The sequence below is a fragment of the Cebus imitator genome, unplaced genomic scaffold (genome assembly GCF_001604975.1).
Source record: "Cebus imitator isolate Cc_AM_T3 unplaced genomic scaffold, Cebus_imitator-1.0 Scaffold80, whole genome shotgun sequence".
Lineage (NCBI taxonomy): Eukaryota > Metazoa > Chordata > Mammalia > Primates > Cebidae > Cebus > Cebus imitator.
The window spans coordinates 3,047,168-3,064,582 of NW_016107395.1; the positions used below are offsets into that span (position 1 = coordinate 3,047,168).

Genomic DNA, 17,415 nt, shown 5'->3' on the forward strand with positions numbered 1-17,415 from the left:
AGATACAGTTGTTCTTCAAAACAGCTAATTACTTCCATTTTTCTTAAAGGTAAGGACAAGGAGGCCACAACCCAATGGGCTTAGTTTGAAGAGTGGAGTCAGCTTGCAGAGGGATCTCTAAACTCATTTTGTTTCCTTCTACAAATAAACTAAGCTTGGTATTTTCCTTGAAGAAAGCCAATTGATTAAATAAAATATTATAAATATTATGAATAAAGTATGAATGAGGAACATCATTCTGAACAGCAGCTTGCACTTGCAGTATATTTTGAAGAAAAGACTGCCCCCTTCAATTTTCTGAAATCTGTTTCTAAACATTTTTTGTTTGCTTTTTACCAAATGTATATATTTTTTGCTTTGCTTATTTATAGGAATTCCATATAAGCAACTGACTGTTGGAGTCCCCAAGGAGATATTCCAAAATGAGAAGCGAGTGGCATTGTCTCCTGCTGGCGTTCAGAGCTTGGTCAAGCAGGGTTTTAACGTTGTTGTAGAATCGGGTGCGGGCGAAGCCTCCAAGTTCTCAGATGATCACTATAGAGCGGCAGGTGCCCAAATCCAAGGGGCAAAGGAGGCGCTGGCTTCTGATTTGGTGGTCAAAGTAATTATTTCTTTTTCCTCTCCTGTTTATAGCATGCTGACTTTTTGAAATCTTTTCATAGAAAAGTTAAATTACTTTTTCTGGAGTTGTACCTTTTCCTATTTTCAAACAGTGACTTTTTCTCAAAGAGATGATTCCATGTTGTCAATATTCTTCATGCTCTAGTAGAACTTTTATCAGACAATATGATCTATGTTTAACCATGAGGAGAGAAAAAGTGATCTTCATTTTTACATTTGCTAAATGGAAATTTCCTTTTAATTGGCTAGGAAAAAAATTGTTCTACATGGTCCATATATATCCAGAATACCCACATGTGAGCATTTACTGCTAGAATGGAAAGAAGGTGTGGAACTTAGTCTGGGACTGAATGTTCAGTGATTTTCTGATACCTGAAGGCACAATGATTGATACTGATAAAAGGGCTATTTCTAGAGAGGGCATGACTATTTTGGAGAAAGCAGCTTTGGGCTGAGTGGCGAGTAGCTTTACCTACCTTAAAATAAGTTTTTAAGGTAATATATAACAGAAATCTGTATTCTAAAGGACTTGAGAATTAAAATATGAAATAAAAAATCCTTTAGAGAAAGGGAGTGAGACTGTATCAATAGTCTAGCACAGATGATAACTAGAGTTGAGCATCAAATTAAATGCTAAGCCTCCTGAAACCAAGGCAAACAGGGAAGTTACTCATTTTTTTCAGGAAATACAAGTTTTTTTCTACATTAATTTCTAAGGGATATTGATCACATAGTTTTTTAATTTCCATACATAGAGCCCACTGAATAACTTGACAGGATCTTAACACTTGACAGGTGGTTTTTGGTGAAAGTTACAAAACCAATTTTTGCTATTTAAAGTTAATAGTAAAATTTGTGGTATGGGGGTTAACTGTAACTCAGCTAAAGCTTTTTAAAGGTTTAGGTTTACAAATACTTGGTGACATAACTAGATATATAGTAAAATAACTTAGATAAAAAAGAAAAGCATAATCTATTCTCATGTATATTCTAGGGATCAAAATCTTTTGAGATGTTTTGAAAAAGGCCTATAAGGGGGTATTTTACATTTTGGAAATGCTCTGTGTTCTTTTTAGGAATTCACAATATATATAAGCAGTTAATGGAGTGCTCAGAAATCCTATAACATAGAATATTATATGACTTTATACAGTATTAGCATTAGTAAACTACATGACCTTGGGGACCTCTCGTTTGAGCCAAGTCTGTTAATATCCTGAGGAGCGCATTCAGGGGAACATTCTATTGGCTTGACTTATGCAGATGACAGTAGTCTCAGCTGAGCATTTGATAGGGGCCAGTAGAATCAATTCAGAGTTGTTCTCTAACATTTACTAAATCTATGTTATAGATTTTCTTGGAGGAAAAATAGACCTTGTCAGAGAGCCTTAATTAAAGTCCAGAACCTAGAAACATATGCCTCACCAGATCAACAACTGAAATGGGAATAGCAGACAAAGGTGTCTCATAGGTAAATTGAGGTGAAATGCTGTGAGATAAACTTATTGACCCAGTGTTTGTGTTTGTATTTAAAACATAAGTCCCAGAGGCTGTGTTTTCTGTGTTTACTTGCCTAAAAGCACTATTGCTAACTGGGAACTAATGAAATGGGATATTTTATTTGAAGGTTGCTTTTAAACTTGAATATAAAACATTTTAAAATACTTTTAAAATGGAATTTTAAAAATTTGGCTCTAAAAAGTGGACATTGTAAACTTTCAGGAATATGGAGTATGTATTCATTGACTTATTTCATGCTTCTTAACGTAACAGAATATATTGTGGCTTTTGGCTTAAACCCAATTCAGCAAGATTACTAGAGTGAATTGCATTCATCTATAAATAGTCATCCAGAATTTTAAAGTAACATAAATCTATACTTAGTTTTAGTTTACAACGTTCTTCATGTCTTATCCCTCCAAATATTGATGCTTGCCAAAATTAGCAAGGATTGAATCTTGCTTGAAGGATTGAACACACAACAAAACTTCCTGTATGTTTATTCTAATGTCTGTTAATTTTACCAGGGTAATAGGTTTTGGGGACTGCAGGTTTGCTGTAGAGATTCCATAGTTTTTTTTACCATTCTGTGGTTAATTGTCAAACCTGTCTCAGTATTTTGTATTTCCCAGGTGTGTGTGCTCTTTACACAGAGTAGTCCACAAGTCATTAGGCACAGGATAGATGGTATATATCTTTGTGTGCCTTAACATTGCTTAAGAATTTAGTCAGAAATTTATTGATGGAAGATTTACTTCTGGAGTATTATTTCAGTCATGACATGTTATCTAAGTTTTCCTGTTTACTTAAAAATATGATTAAGATATTTATATTTTTAATCTGTGACTTGATTTTTTTTCCAGGTGCGAGCTCCTATAGTTAATCCGACATTAGGTGTTCATGAAGTCGACCTTTTAAAGACATCAGGAACACTGATTAGTTTTATTTACCCAGCCCAAAATCCAGACTTGCTAAATAAACTTTCCAAAAGAAAAACTACAGTTCTGGCAATGGACCAGGTTCCAAGAGTCACAATTGCCCAGGGATACGATGCACTGAGCTCCATGGCCAACATTGCTGGGTAGGTTGATTCTTTTCCATTTCACCTGAACAAAAGCACGTTGATGATACAGAAATCTTCACACTGTAGCTCTTCTCTTTTACAGTGATTTTACTTGTAATTATTGTTGGAGATTGCAGCATTTTCAGAGTGCATTTAAATTATTTTTGACTCATTTTATTGTTTTATAGTAATCAGATAGGAAATGAACTCTATTATATATTCCTATTTAATCTTAATGAGTAGAAGAGTAGTATTTCCATCCACCAAAGCAAATAGCTATCAGATTATTTGTATGGGGAACACACTGTATTTCATGTGTGTGTGTGTGTACATGTATATAGTTTTTATAGGTCAAAAATGGTTGAATAGTGACAATTTCATGTGGTTAAATTAATATACATATATTAGTGGATTTGCCATCTTAATTAGATTTTGCTTAGGTAAATTTATAAAATATTTAAATAATAGGAAAAAGATCTGCACAAAAGGAAGTTTCATCTGATGTCAAAACCTGTATTGATAACTGAGGGCTAACCACGTCTTCTGCTTTTAAGGTCAATATGCTAATAAGCTTTATTTGCCCACTAGCACTAATACATTCTCTGTTGATTGCCTAGAATACTATGTTGAGAAGGATTCTAAGGCCCATTCTGTTTAGAAGAATGTGGCTATGGTAGAGTAATCATGCCTGCCATGGGTGAGGGTCAGGAATAACCCCTACATGAATGCAGTGTACTGCTGACTTTGCCTTAGAGGTTGGGAACAATTCTGGAAATGGGATAATGCCTATGCATCAGCTTTTCTAAGAAACTAACTGAATTAGATTTTAAGCATGAAAACTATTAGTACTTAACAATTTGCTAATATTAATGAGGTACAAATGGGGAAAATCTTTTTAAAAAAACAGTGCATTAAAAAGACTAACATGACTAACGTGAATAAAACCTTTTATAGCTTGACACATAAGTTGAAAGTTTTCTTAGGTTTTATATTTTAGCACAGGAAATATGCCATCGCTTCTACTTTGTGTTTTATCTGCACACTTTTTAACTTATTTAGCCTGTAAGGGAGTTATATTATGCAATGTGTGACTTAAAATTTTATCTAGAAAATGTATAGTGTGAAATGTTAAGGGTGCTGTTGATTCTGAAATGCACATGTGTGAAAGAATATCAAAATTGGTAGCTCTAGATCAAGTTGTTTTAGTTATAGAATCTTCTGAGCAAATGAAATATTATGAGACAATGTAAATAAGTCGGGTAAGAGCTGAGTAGCTTTGGGTACACTGAGCATGGCAGGAGTGTGCAGAAGCATGTTTACTCTCAATCTCATCCACTATGGCCCCAGATTTATCTGAAGTTTAAACCTTCAGGGACTCAGGGATCACAATTTGAAGAATCACTCTTTTATGTCCTGAGCTGATATGTGCAGAGAACACAGTGTGAAAAGAATAATCTAGTATACATATTCATACAGTGTATGAGAAATCAGTATGTGTCTCATTCATACACACAGCCATATTACAGTGAGGATGTGCTGCTTCCGTTTATTACTGTTCATTCTAAACTTTTTTGCTGTCATGAAGAAAATGCCCAATTTATTGCTTTTTTCACTATCAACGTTTTCTTGTACATTTCCTGTGTAATCAGTCTCCTTTTGTAATTTGTTTTTCAGAATAGCAACTGAATCTTTTAGAACATTAAGTCCACAATTAATTTCTTACTGGGGTCTTTGAATCTGTGTCATATTTGCCCATTGAAAATTTCTATCACTTGCATTCAGAAGACCAACAGATAATGTAATCTCTAAAGTATTGTTTTTCTGCTCCAGTATGATTAACTTAATAATGGTGACTTTACATGTTTTTGCATCAATTATCGTATCAAGTATTATTATATAAAAATAAGATCAGGGAGAGGTTTTCTTGCCACCTAGCCAGGAGGTTTTAATAGTTGCTTTATAATATTGAGCCAGAGTATATATTAGCAAGTAAGAATGCAAAAGTGCCTTTTACATATAAAGCAATATGAAAATGAAATTAGTGTAGCATGTTAAAAATATCCTGTTAAAGAAAAGATGGTGCATATTATTAGATTTATTGCATATTTTGTTTCTGTGGCTAAAACACTTAATATTCACTTAGCATTTTCTATGTGACAGGCTTTATGCTAACTGTTTCACCTGCGTTATCTCATTTAGTCCTCATGACTCTAAAAGATAGATGCTTTTTGTTCTCACTTTATAGATGAGGAAACCAAGATTAAGAAAATTTTAAAAATTTGCCCAAGGTCACAAAGCTAATCAGTCATAGAACTAGGACTTGAACTAAGGTCAGTCTGTCTGAAAATCCCGTACTTTGAACCATCAGAGATCAAGGGAAGTGTTTCTTCTGTTCTCTGAGGCTGGAATCTTATTACGTACAAGCCTATGGCTAAGCTAATTTTATTTATTTTAAAGATTTTCCTCCCATTACCTAAGCCCTACCCAGTCATCAAAGAAAATCTGGACAACATAGTAAAGTAAGTGTGAAGGATGTATAGTCTTAGCACACAAAGAAAATCAGTGTTAGTATTTTTCTATCTTTCTTTCATTTAATTTTCTATTATGTTCTATAGTACTTGTTATGAAGAGGCTGGGTAGCATAAGGGATAAGAGAGTGCCTCTGTAGGCAGGCTGCTTGTGTTAAACTTTTGGCTCTCACATTTACTAGCTGAGTGACCTTGGGCAAGTCTCAATCTCTCTATATCTCATTTTTCTCACCTATGGAATGAAGGTAATAATTGTACCTATCCATAGACTTATTGTGAAAGCTAAAGGAGTAAGTGTATATACAACACTTAGAACTGTTTTTGACACATAGTACATACTTATATAAATATTAGCTATTATTCTTTGACGAAACTTCATTGATGACTTATGATGATATGTGAGCCTGAAATCTCTCCTTTTGTGGAATTATCTATTTGTTTCTTTATTTTTAAAGTTATAAGGCTGTTGTCCTAGCAGCAAATCATTTTGGACGTTTTTTTACTGGTCAGATCACAGCTGCTGGAAAAGTTCCTCCGGCTAAGGTAGGTACAATGTTTAATGTTTCTTTATAGTATGCATTGATTAAAGGGAAGGGTATGTATACTCTGAAAGCACAGCTATTTAAAAATTCTTATGTGTTAACCTCACATTGATGACTTTCTGGTGTGTATAAATATTTCCTAAAGCCTCAAAGCGGAATGTTTAAGATTGCTAGAAAAAAATGAACTTTGACTTTCTGAAAGTTCTAGTTTTTATTTTCTGTTTTTTGACTTACTAATTTTTTTTTCTTTTTGAGACAAAGTCTCACTCTGTTACCCAGGCTGGAGTGCAGTGGCGCTATCTTGGCTCACTGCAACCTTCGCCTCCCAGGTTCCAGTGATTCTCCTGCTTCAGCCACCTGAGTAGCTGGGACTATAGACATGGCTACCACGCCAGGCTAATTTTTGTATTTTTGAGTAGAGATAGGGTTTCACCATATTGGCCATGCTGGTCTCGAACTTCTGATCTTGTGATCCGTCCACCTCAGCCTCCCAAAGTGCTAAGATTACAGGCATGAGCCGCCACACAGCCAACTAATTTGAATTTTAAAAGGATTTTGGATAACTTGTTCTCTGTAGCCTACATATTATTAATTTTTTTAAAAAAAGGTTCTAAGATATGATTCAAAAGATTCTGGGTTTCTCAATTGTTGCAACATTTTGGTACATTTACAAAATATTTTTGGTTTTCTCACTTCTTGTCAATTTTTGGATCAAGAAGACAGGAAATGGGAGATGGTGTAATCAGGGTATTTGGCAGAGAGAAAGGGTGCCAGTTTCTTTAATCCACACTGAGAACAGAGAGGAGCAGTTAATGGTGAGAGGTGACGATGGCTTGCTGAAAGACTAGGAGGTCATGTTGTGATCCTTCAATACTATGTACACTAAGTAACAATGGAAACCCTGAAGCTAGGTGTCTTAGTCCATTTTGTGTTACTAAAAGAGAATGCCTGAGACTGGGTAATTTTTTTTTTTTTTAAGAGTATCAAATGATTTTATTATGAAAGATAAGTCATTTACTGACCACTTTCCTAAAAAAAACACAAATGTGAGAATAAAGTAAACATATGTAAGACTCGCTAGCCCCTGCAGGACAGGAAGCAGTTCCGGACAGAGAGCCTGCAGATGAGTTTCCTTATACCTCATGTCTGAACTTTTCACACATTCTAGGATTTCATGTTTTGTTACGTATTACAAAGGAAAGGAAACTGGCTAGAATATTCATGTACAAGAAGGTCACAACTTTAAAGCTATCTGATGCTAATGACTTGTACAATCTAGTTTGGAACTCTGGGAGACAATATCAAATAAGCACTGTTAAATACCACCCCCAGTTAACCTTTACTGTCATTGTTCTTTCAAACCGTCTTTGGGATTGGTTCTGTTCTCTTACTGTAGCTTTCGTTTATCCCAGAGCACAAACCCTAAAGTCCATGTGCAGTCTCCATGTTCAAGTAAAGTCTGTTTCAGGACAACCCTGGGTTGCTGTAGTGTTTCTCTCTCTGTAGTGTCTACTTGGTGTCACACCCCTGGACAGAGGACCAAATGGCAGCACAATGCAGGGGGTGACACGGTCAGCTTCCCTGCTGCTGAACTTGCTCCCCTTTCAATCTGTTTACTGCCCATAGTCAAGGTTGAAATCTTTAGACCAGTGATGACCTTGGCTTATCTTCAGTCTGAAGTTGCTCTCTTATGTAACCGAATCCATTTCTTCGCCAAAAATTGAGCTTTCAAAAGGTGACAGGCATATTCTTAGGAAGTGTCCTGGGATGGAGCTGGTGGGTCCTGGCCGTCGGGCTCTGGAGGGGGTGCTGGCACAGCTGCTTTTTTCTGGGCTGCCAGGAACTCATGAATTGCTCGTTCTATTTGTGGCCTGAAGATGTGGTTTAGTTTTGGATCCACCACCTGAGAAATAATCCTGTCTACTCCAGCTTCCAACATCCCTGACTGAACCACGCTCTGCCTCAGACCATTTCGCGATTGGTTTTTGTTCATTGTAGGATTCCATTCCTGCTTGTCCAGATGTGTTGACACAAAATTATCCACTTTCTGCCTCAGGTGTTGGTGGGCTGGCTTTGTGTCCACGTCGGCCAGGCAGTCCCGGCGGAAGCTGTCAAAGAGGCCTCGGCTCTCGAGCTGCTCCACGATGAGAGCGATGAGCTGCGGGTCGCCGGGAGGCAGCGAGGCGAGGTTGAGGGGGCCACCGCCCCCGCTGGCCCCAGTAGCGCCAGTCGCTGCCCCGGCAGAGGCCTGGCCCGCTCCGCCGCCGCCCACCGCGCCGGGTCCCCCGCCGCCGCCGCTGCCGTCCGCCATTGGCTGTGCCCCAGGCCCACGAGGGAGACCGACTATAGCTTCTTCTCCAGGACAGAAGGTCTAGAATGTGTAGAGGCGGCGAAGGGGGCGGTGAAGGGGAAGGGCGCCACAGAGGCAGCGGCGGAGATGACGGTGGTGGTGGCGGCGGCGGCGATGGCGGCGGCCAGCTCTGAGGCTGCAGAGGTTGTGGTGGGACCGGGTAATTTATTTAAAAAACAAGGTTTACTTGGCTCATAATTCTGGTAGCTGTAAAGTTCAAGATTTGGAAGCGGCCTCAAGGCTGCTTCAACTCATGGTGGACAGTGTAAGGGGAGCAGGTGTGTGCAAAAAAGATCACATGGTGAGAGAGGAATCAAGAGAGAGAAACTGAGGGAACCAGACTCTTCTATCAACCCCCACAGTGAGAACTCAGTCCCTCACTCCCAGGGAGGGCATTAATCTGTTCATAAGAGATCCATTCCCATGACCCAAATACCTCTCACTAGGACCCACCTCCCAGTATTGCCACATTTGGGATCAAATGTCAACATGAATTTTTGTGGGGACAATGCACATCCAAACCATAGCACTAGGTACAGGAAACTAATTTTAAATGTGGTCATTTAAGTGGTGCTTCCTGCTCTTAAGTACTTTGTTATATAAGCCCAGAGTTCTCACACAAAATAAATCTCCTAGAAAAAAAGTGAAACAAAAGCTAATAGAGCTTTGAGAAATTATATTATTTTGAATAACAGGCCAGGTTAAAAAAACGGCAAGCGGTTTAAGTGGAGGTCACAATACTTAGTAAGAAAGTGTGAGCAAACAACATAGACATGACATGTTAAATGACTAAATTTTGACTTCTTTCTCAGGATTATAAAAATATGTCTGGCACTCATAGTGACCAGAAGTTTGATGCTGTTCTTAAATTGACTGAATGCTTTGATGCACAAAATCTACTACTGATTTTGGTTATAATCTTTCTAGATATTTGTGGAAGTTGAGAGAAAAGCTGTGAATAAAGAGATTAAAAAGTGAAACAAAAGACAAGAGACAAATAAAAGATTGCTATCCTTTGAAAGGTGGAAAAGTGACTATCTTTACTGAAAATTTAAATTGCACCTTAAGGGACTTGGGTTACATGACAGAAATAGTTTTCTGAAATTGAAGGCACTGGTATAGCTCGTCAAGGTAGATTGCATAATATAGTCTTTTATTTGGATTTCCTTTAAACATGGAGGGTTCTTACCTATCTAGTACAAGTTTGTTCAGGCTGAAGCCTGTGGGCTGCATATGGCCCAGCATGGCTTTGAATATGGCCCAATACAAATTTGTAATTTTCCGAAAACATTATGTGATTTTTGTTGCCATTTTATTTTTTTGACTCATCAGCAATTGTTGGTGTTAGCTAGTGTATTTTATACATGGCCTAAGACAATTCTTCCATTGTGGCTCAGAGAAGCCAAAAAGATTGGCCCCTGGCTTAGAATGAATGAAAATCAATAAGTTGAAGGCTTATGATATGCGAGGCATTGTTCTAGGACCTGGGGATATGGCACGAACAAGAAAAAAGTCCGTGCAGCACAAAACTTACACTCCAGTGGGGGTCATAGTGAGGAGACAAAAGATCAAATGAATACCTGAGATAATTTAATTTAATTTATTTTTGACTTGGTTTTTTTGGAGGCAAGGTCTTACTCTGTTGATCAGGCTGATCTGTAACTCCTGAGCTCAAACAATCTTCCTGCCTCGGCCTCCCAAAATTTTGGGATTACAGGCATAAGCCACTTCACCTGGCCATGAGATGATTTCACACAGAAAAAAAACGAACCAGATGATATGACCGTAATGGGCACAGGCTACTTTAGTAGGGTGTTGGAGAAGCTTCCTCTGACCTTTGAGCTGAGATTTGAAGCATGGAAAAAGAAAACAGGTGTTTAAGGATTCCAAGCATTTGGGATTCCTGTATTTAGGTTCTGGAAAGATAAAGAAGACCATTGGTCTTGGAGTGTGGTGAACAAGATGGACAGTGATCTGAGATGATGTTGGAAAGGAAAGTCTAGGCTGGATCATGTGGAACCTGTCTTCTAGGTTGTATTATAGACTTTGGATTCTCCTGCAGGTGGGGGAAATGTTTGGTTTAGGATTTAAAAAAATCATGTGGCTGTTATGTTGGAACAGCTAGTAGGGTGAAGGCAAGATCTGTCAGCAATTGGTTGTACCTGGGAAGGTGGTGGCACCAGAAATGTAGAGAAAGGGGATGGGATTTATTTGGATTAGGGGAGATCTTTGAGACTTAAAACCAGTAGTACTTGTTCATGGATTGGAAATGGAAATATGTGCAAAGGGAGGAGTTGATGAATTCCCTATTTTGGCTTAAACAATTGTGCATAGTTACTGCCTTTATTTAGATGGGGAAGGCCATGGGATGAGCAGGTTATATGAGTGAACACAAAAAATGTTCTGAAAGTTATTTCCTTTCTCCTGCCCTTTCCCATACAATTTCTTTCCTTCTTTCTTTCTTTCTTTTTTTTTTTTTTTAAGATTTTTATTTTTTAATAGAGATGGGATCTCACTCTGTTGGCCAGGCTGGTCTTGAACTCCTAAACTCAAGGGATCCTCCTGTCTTGGCCTTCCAAAGTGCTGGGATCGTAGGCCTGAGCCACCTGTCTGGCCCGATACTATTTCTTGAGTATATAGCTGCAGTGTGCCAGTTAGCAGTAAGCGCTTTGGTTCAAGTCCCTTATTTAATGTACCAACAGTCTGAGAAGGCACTTTGCTATATTGCAGATGATAAGCAGCTTGCCCAAGATCACCCAGAACTAGTTAGTAACAGGGGCAGGATTTTGACCTAAGCTCTCTGACTCTTATTCTCTGTGTCTTTTTCTTTACTTCATTCTTTAGAGAGAAAAAGTAAATTTCTATGGTAAGATCTGCTGCTTTACTCTTGTGCAATTCTGTTTTTTAAACTATGGATTTCTTTGTTATGTCTTGATTCAGGATAACTTGGCTAAGTTCTGTCACTTTTACTTATTTTGTTTACTCTTTTCTTTTCTTACCTCCTTCCCTCTTTTTTTTTTTTTTTTAACAGAGTGGAGGAACAGGACTGTGGGGCTTCTGCGGCCCCTCCAGGAGGCCGTGGGGGGTGTTTGGTCTGGGTCTCTGGAGCCTCACAGGTTGCTCTCGCCATACAGGGCGGTGGAGAAGGACTTGTAGTCGAGGGCACCGGGCACGGCATCAGGGCCCTGGTAGGGCGCCATGTGGGCGATGCAGTACTCGGCCTGGTCGGGGGGCAGTTCTCTCCACAGCTCCTTGGCTGTGATGAAGTTCTTGTCCCCTGCCAAGACCTTAAAGGAGGTGATGACCTGGTCGGCTGTGTCCGTGTCAGTGGTCTCTCGAGACATGAAGTCGATGAAGGCTTCGAAGATCACAAGGCCGCTGTGGCTGGGGTCAACCAGGCTCATGATGCGGTTGAACTCGGCGTCACCCTGCCAGTCATTCTCCACGTCGTAGCCCAGGCTGATGAGGCAGGCCTTGAACTCCTCGGGCCCCAAGCCTAGAGCCTGCTTATTCCCTCTGGTCACTCTTTGCACCCTTTCTTGTAGATATCCCCCTGTCCCCAAACACACCATCGTTATCAAGACCAGTTCACATGACCTCTGAGACACTGCCCAGAGCTCACTGGAGCAGTCTGACTAGCCTAGTCTTTGTAAAGGCAGAGGAACATGTGGGCATGATGGGTGGGTGGGAATTTGTAAGCTTCACTGATTCTGTGGGTGGCATTTTTTTCTACAGGAACAAAGTGTTGCCTTCAGTTGATTGTTTATGAGATATATAAAAGGACTTTGGGAAGGCCCATTCCAAACTGGAGACAATATTGTTCTTTTGTTTCTTAGAAGAGTGGGCGAGGAGACTCTTATTTCTGAGGAATTCTTTGGTTCTCTTGTTGCTGATCCTTCCATGATTAGGGACGTTAGTTACATTGCCTGAGACTTACATAGAGTTGCTCAAAATGGTTCAGAATTGTGGTTGCTCAATAGCTGTTCCTTTCAGAAGCATTTTGGCTCACAATAAATGTTGGGGTAGATGTTTCACCAGTGTTGTACCCATCTTTGAAATGTGTTTTGATGTTTGATGAACAAAGAAAAACCTTAGAATTTGATAGGGTAAAGGTAGGTATAATGCCACACTGGAACTTTTAGTAGAAGGAACTTTTAGACAGTGGGAAAGAATCTGTTAATCTTCAACATACATAATGCTGATCATGCATAGGTAGATTTTACATGGATATGCTGATTATTAGGTTGTTTTTAGTGAAGGTTTGTTGGCCTTTGCTAGCAGCTGTTTCTTTAATAAAATTTTAAGATCAGCGGCGGTTCAGTTAATAGTCTATTTACTCCATCCAGTTATTAAGGGCTGATCATCGTTATCACCATCAGCACTGCCATTTATTGATGCTAAACTTATACTAGACACCAATAATTGTTAGCAGATGATTTTTCAGTATGAGTTGCTAATGAGCCTTAACACATAACTGGCTCTGTCTTCTTTTCTAGATTCTGATAGTTGGTGGTGGTGTTGCTGGGCTTGCTTCTGCAGGTGCAGCAAAATCGATGGGTGCAATTGTTAGAGGATTTGACACAAGGTGAGTGACTGATGTTAAGGTAAAAACATTTTGTTTCAGGGGCATATAATGCTTTACTTAAAATGTATGCTTTCCTTAAACTTCATAGATTGAAGTTGCACATTGCTGCTGGTCTATAAGCTCTTTCCACTGAAAAATGTTTCCACTTTTTAAAAGTTAACGCAAAGTGAAAATTACTCAGTGAAAAAAAAAATTAAGGACCTAGCCTCAGTACAGCAGAAATAATTTTAAAAATCCCAAATAATCAAACTAACAACTCACAGCTCTGTTTTCTTGGGTGGATTGACAATGGGACCAGAATTCTCTCTAACCTGAGTTTCTAACATGTTGCTTTACCATGTCCTATTTCTGTTTAGAATGCTTTTAGGCACTAGTTAGGGCATGTTTGAGATGTTTGTGAATCTGAAGAGAGTAAAATAGCAGGCTGAGTCAGGGGGATGCCCTACCTTGAATGGATAGAAGCAAATAAAGCTGACTGACACTTCACCTAACAACACATGCATTATTTATGCTTCCTGCGTTTGGTGTTAAGATAGAGTTGCATATATTTTTATGATAATTTTCAAGCCCCTGAGTGAAAGTGCTTGATTATGTACACTGTGTATTTCTCTAATGCTGACATATACACATTTTGTAGATTGTCTTTAAAGAGAAGTTTGATTAAAATTCTTCATTTCAAAAGACACTAGATACTGGATTTTATTAAATGTAGGTTGAGTACTGTTAATATGTGTTTTAATAATTTTTGAGGCTGAAAAATGTAGTTATTTATTATCGGCTGAGGGTACTGGAGGACTAATACTACTGTTAATCTTGAATTTTGATCAAAAAAGGAAAAAAAGCAACCATTCAAAGTTGGAAGAATGTGACTTTTCAGAGTAAAGAATGTTCCATAAAATGTGGTTAATAGTCTTTATCTGGAGTTAAAGTGATATACTGATAAAAAGCTGTCCTGCTGAAATGAGAAAATAAGGCGTTTCCTAAATAAGCAGGACACAAACCAAGGATAGAGAGAGTTAAGCATGCCATTGATCCTGTCATTTCATTTTTATTGTTTGTTGATGTGAAGTTTTCTCAAGACCGCCAAGCCCATAGAAAGCAGGTAGTTCAAGTTTTCATTGTAGTGGACAGTAGTATTAAAATGGAAATGCATGTGTTTGACCTAAAGGTAATTTGAAATTTGGTGGTGGGTGAACCACTGAGAATTTAGTATATTGATGTCATTTTTTAGGTTGTATACAGAATAGACAGCTAGAATATGGCTATTGCTTATATTAGAAAAATACAAAAACTCAATTTTTCTTTATAATTTATTAAGTTCGTTATACAGGTATCTCAAGTATACAATGAAGAAAGATGTGGCTGAAGTGATATAATACTTTTCTAAGAATTATACCTCATTAGTTACTCTAGTCAGTATTTTGAGACAGGGTTGGTTTAATATGGTAAATATGAAATCCATATGTGTTGGAAAACAGACTTGATTTTAAATTCTTGTTGGAAGATTAAGTGGTATATATTTTCAGTTAAATATTCTAAAAACTTACGGACAGCTCGTTGCTCAATGATATTTAAATGATCTAATTTTTGAATTCTTTCAAAAAATTACTAGGAGATTCCCCTTTTAGCAATAGTGATTATCTTGCCTAATGCCTGTGTTACAAAGTTTAAATATATAAAAACCTTGCTTTCTTTCCTATCATAAAATAGTACATGATTATTCTTCCAATTCAGAAAAATATGAAAAAGCACAAAAACAGAAAATAAAATAGCTTAAAGTCCCACTGCCTAGAGATAACTTAGTTTTTTCATGTGTTACTTCTACACGTTAATTAAAAATGTAAATTTACTGTTCCATTTACCTTTCTTCATTTAACAGTAGATAATGAAGATCTTTCCTTACCTGCAAATGTTTTTAATGACTACAGAAGATTCCATCATATAGAAGTACAGTAGTTTATTTTACTAGTCCTCTATAAATGGACATTTTTTACTATATTTAAACAATACTCTGTAGGTCAATATACACGTAGAGACATACAGTAAGCCCTCTATCCAGGGGTTCTATTATCTGTGGATTCAACCAGATCAAAAATATTCAGAAAAAAGATTGTGTTTGTACTGAGCTAGAAACAAGTTTGTTTTTCTTGTCATTATTCCCGAAACAATATGGTATAACAGCTATTTACATAACGTTTACATTTATTAGGCATTATAAATAGCCTAGAGGTGATTTAAGCTGCTTGGGAAGATGTATGTAGGTGTGTGCAAATACTACACTGTCTTTTATAAGGAGCTTGATCATCCGTGGATTTTGATATCAGAGGGGTGTCCTGGAACAAATTCCCCATGGATACTGAGGGATGACTGTATAGCAGAGAACATACGTTTCTGGAGATATCTCATTTTTCCTTAGATAAATTTTAAGGAAATATTGGAGTCAAAAGATATTCACATTATAATGTTAATATAGTATTTTTAAATGATGAAATTATTTTATGGGCAAAGATATAACAGCAGAGATTTAAAAATAGCTTATGTATCTAATGATACATATTAATTATCAAAAAATACAGAGAAACATAAGGAAGAAAATGAAAATAACTTTTATAATTCTATCAGCCAGATATAATTGCTGGTGATATTCTGGTATAATTTCTTCAGAGATTTATGTATATAACTTTTTTTTGAGATGGATTTTTGCTCTTGTTGCCCAGGCTAGAGTGTAACGGCATGATCTTGGCTCACTGCAACCTTTGCCTCCTGGGTTCAAGCGATTCTCCTGCCGCAGCCTCCCAAGTAGCTGGGATTACAGGCATGTGCCACCGTACCTGGCTAATTTTGTATTTTTAGTAGAGATGGGGTTTCTCCATGTTGGTCAGGCTGGTCCTCCTGAACTCCTGACCTCAGGTGATCTGCCCACCTCAGCCTTCCAAAGTGCTGAGATTACAGGTATGAGCCACCATGCCCGGCTGTATATAACTTTTGAACAAAATTTGGATCATTTGATATACATATACATATGTATATATGTATACATACATATATGACACACACATGTATATATATATACACACATACATACACATATAACATTTTGAATTCATCTTATTTCTTATTAATATTGGTAGACATTTCTGAAGCTTTTTAAAGAACTATATCCCTGTGGTTGCCACAAATGGAACACCAACTCAGATTGGCTTAAACCATAAGAAAATGTATTCTTTCTTCTAACTGAGAATCCAGGGGAAGGACTTCCTTTTCACATTACAGTTAGATGCTCCTCGGTGCTGTCAAGGACCAGTTTCTGTCACTCTTCTCTGTTGTCCTTGGCTTTGGCTTCCTCCTAAGGCTGATTCCACTGTGGTTGCAACTTTACCTCCAGAGGCAATCTGGGCTACCAGATTCCTTGCTCAAGCCAGCAGAGAGAGAAACTCTTGCTCAACCATAGACTGTATGTCCTACCCTTTATGCACACTTTTGAACATGATGGTTGCTAGGGATTTATTGGCTCAGATCACTGTTTCCCAAACTTCCCTGATGACAAAGGAAGACCTACAGTTCTTGCTAAAAATAATATAGCATCTGGCCTGCCTGCTGGAGATTATAATTTAGTGGATCTGGGACGGGGCCTGGGAATTTGAATTTTTAACAAGTACCCTGAGTGATTATTGTCATTAGAGGGCTTGGGATTTACCTTAGTGGAATGGATATTGGTGAATTACACGCACTGTCCACCACAGAGCTGAGGTCTTTGTTGGCTCTGCTTTTCTAACCAGGAGACAGTACTTGGGTAGCATTTATTTACTTATTTAAAACTGAATTAGTTTTACATAATTTAAATGTGTTGGCTTTTCACATTTTACCCTTTATTATATCATTTATAGGTTACTTTTTGCAAACATAATTTAACGAGGACAGGGTGGGGGCAAAAAATTACATTAGAATATTTTTTTGTGGGAAAATTATCTAATAAGAACAAATTCAGAATATTTACAAGTGAAAAACCTCATCTTGAGTGATTTGAATGCTGTCAAATCCTGATGTATATCAGATATCACATCATCGTCCACATTGGGGTCATAAGGAACACAGTTGGTTACTGGAGTTGGCAATTGTGAAATTGCTTTTGCAACTTAACTAAGTAGAAGTTGGAATTCTCAATAGTTTTTTTGCTTTCAGAAAAGAATATTCTCGTAAAAATGTAACTTGCTTTTAGAAAAAAA

At 37.8% G+C, this 17,415-nt stretch overlaps 3 protein-coding genes across 5 annotated transcripts in view; 1 reads left to right on the forward strand and 2 right to left on the reverse strand.

The window, feature by feature from the left end:
• NNT (nicotinamide nucleotide transhydrogenase) overlaps nucleotides 1–17,415 on the forward strand; it is a 93,100-nt gene that overhangs the window by 9,399 nt on the left and 66,286 nt on the right. For both annotated transcript variants that reach the window (XM_017533178.2, XM_017533179.1), the window contains exons 3-6: nucleotides 372–601; nucleotides 2,985–3,202; nucleotides 6,168–6,255; nucleotides 13,101–13,189. In XM_017533178.2, the coding sequence (XP_017388667.1) occupies nucleotides 372–601; nucleotides 2,985–3,202; nucleotides 6,168–6,255; nucleotides 13,101–13,189 (625 nt within the window). The remainder of the gene's footprint in view (nucleotides 1–371; nucleotides 602–2,984; nucleotides 3,203–6,167; nucleotides 6,256–13,100; nucleotides 13,190–17,415) is intronic.
• Nucleotides 7,246–8,975, reverse strand: LOC108307733 (biorientation of chromosomes in cell division protein 1-like). 2 transcript variants are annotated; one of them, XM_017533182.2, is made up of 2 exons: nucleotides 8,201–8,975; nucleotides 7,246–8,003 (listed from the first exon to the last, which is right to left on the reverse strand). In XM_017533182.2, exons 1-2 carry the CDS (start codon nucleotides 8,563–8,565, stop codon nucleotides 7,943–7,945), a joined length of 426 nt encoding a protein of 141 aa, XP_017388671.1. In that variant the 5' UTR covers nucleotides 8,566–8,975; the 3' UTR covers nucleotides 7,246–7,942. The 2 variants fall into 2 exon arrangements, with proteins under 2 accessions (XP_017388671.1, XP_017388670.1); XM_017533181.2 differs by having other exon boundaries at nucleotides 7,246–8,964.
• LOC108307734 (alpha-actinin-4-like) lies at nucleotides 10,266–13,183 on the reverse strand. Its single transcript, XM_017533183.2, has one exon. The coding sequence runs from the start codon at nucleotides 12,174–12,176 to the stop codon at nucleotides 11,715–11,717; it is 462 nt and encodes a 153-aa protein (XP_017388672.1). The 5' UTR covers nucleotides 12,177–13,183; the 3' UTR covers nucleotides 10,266–11,714.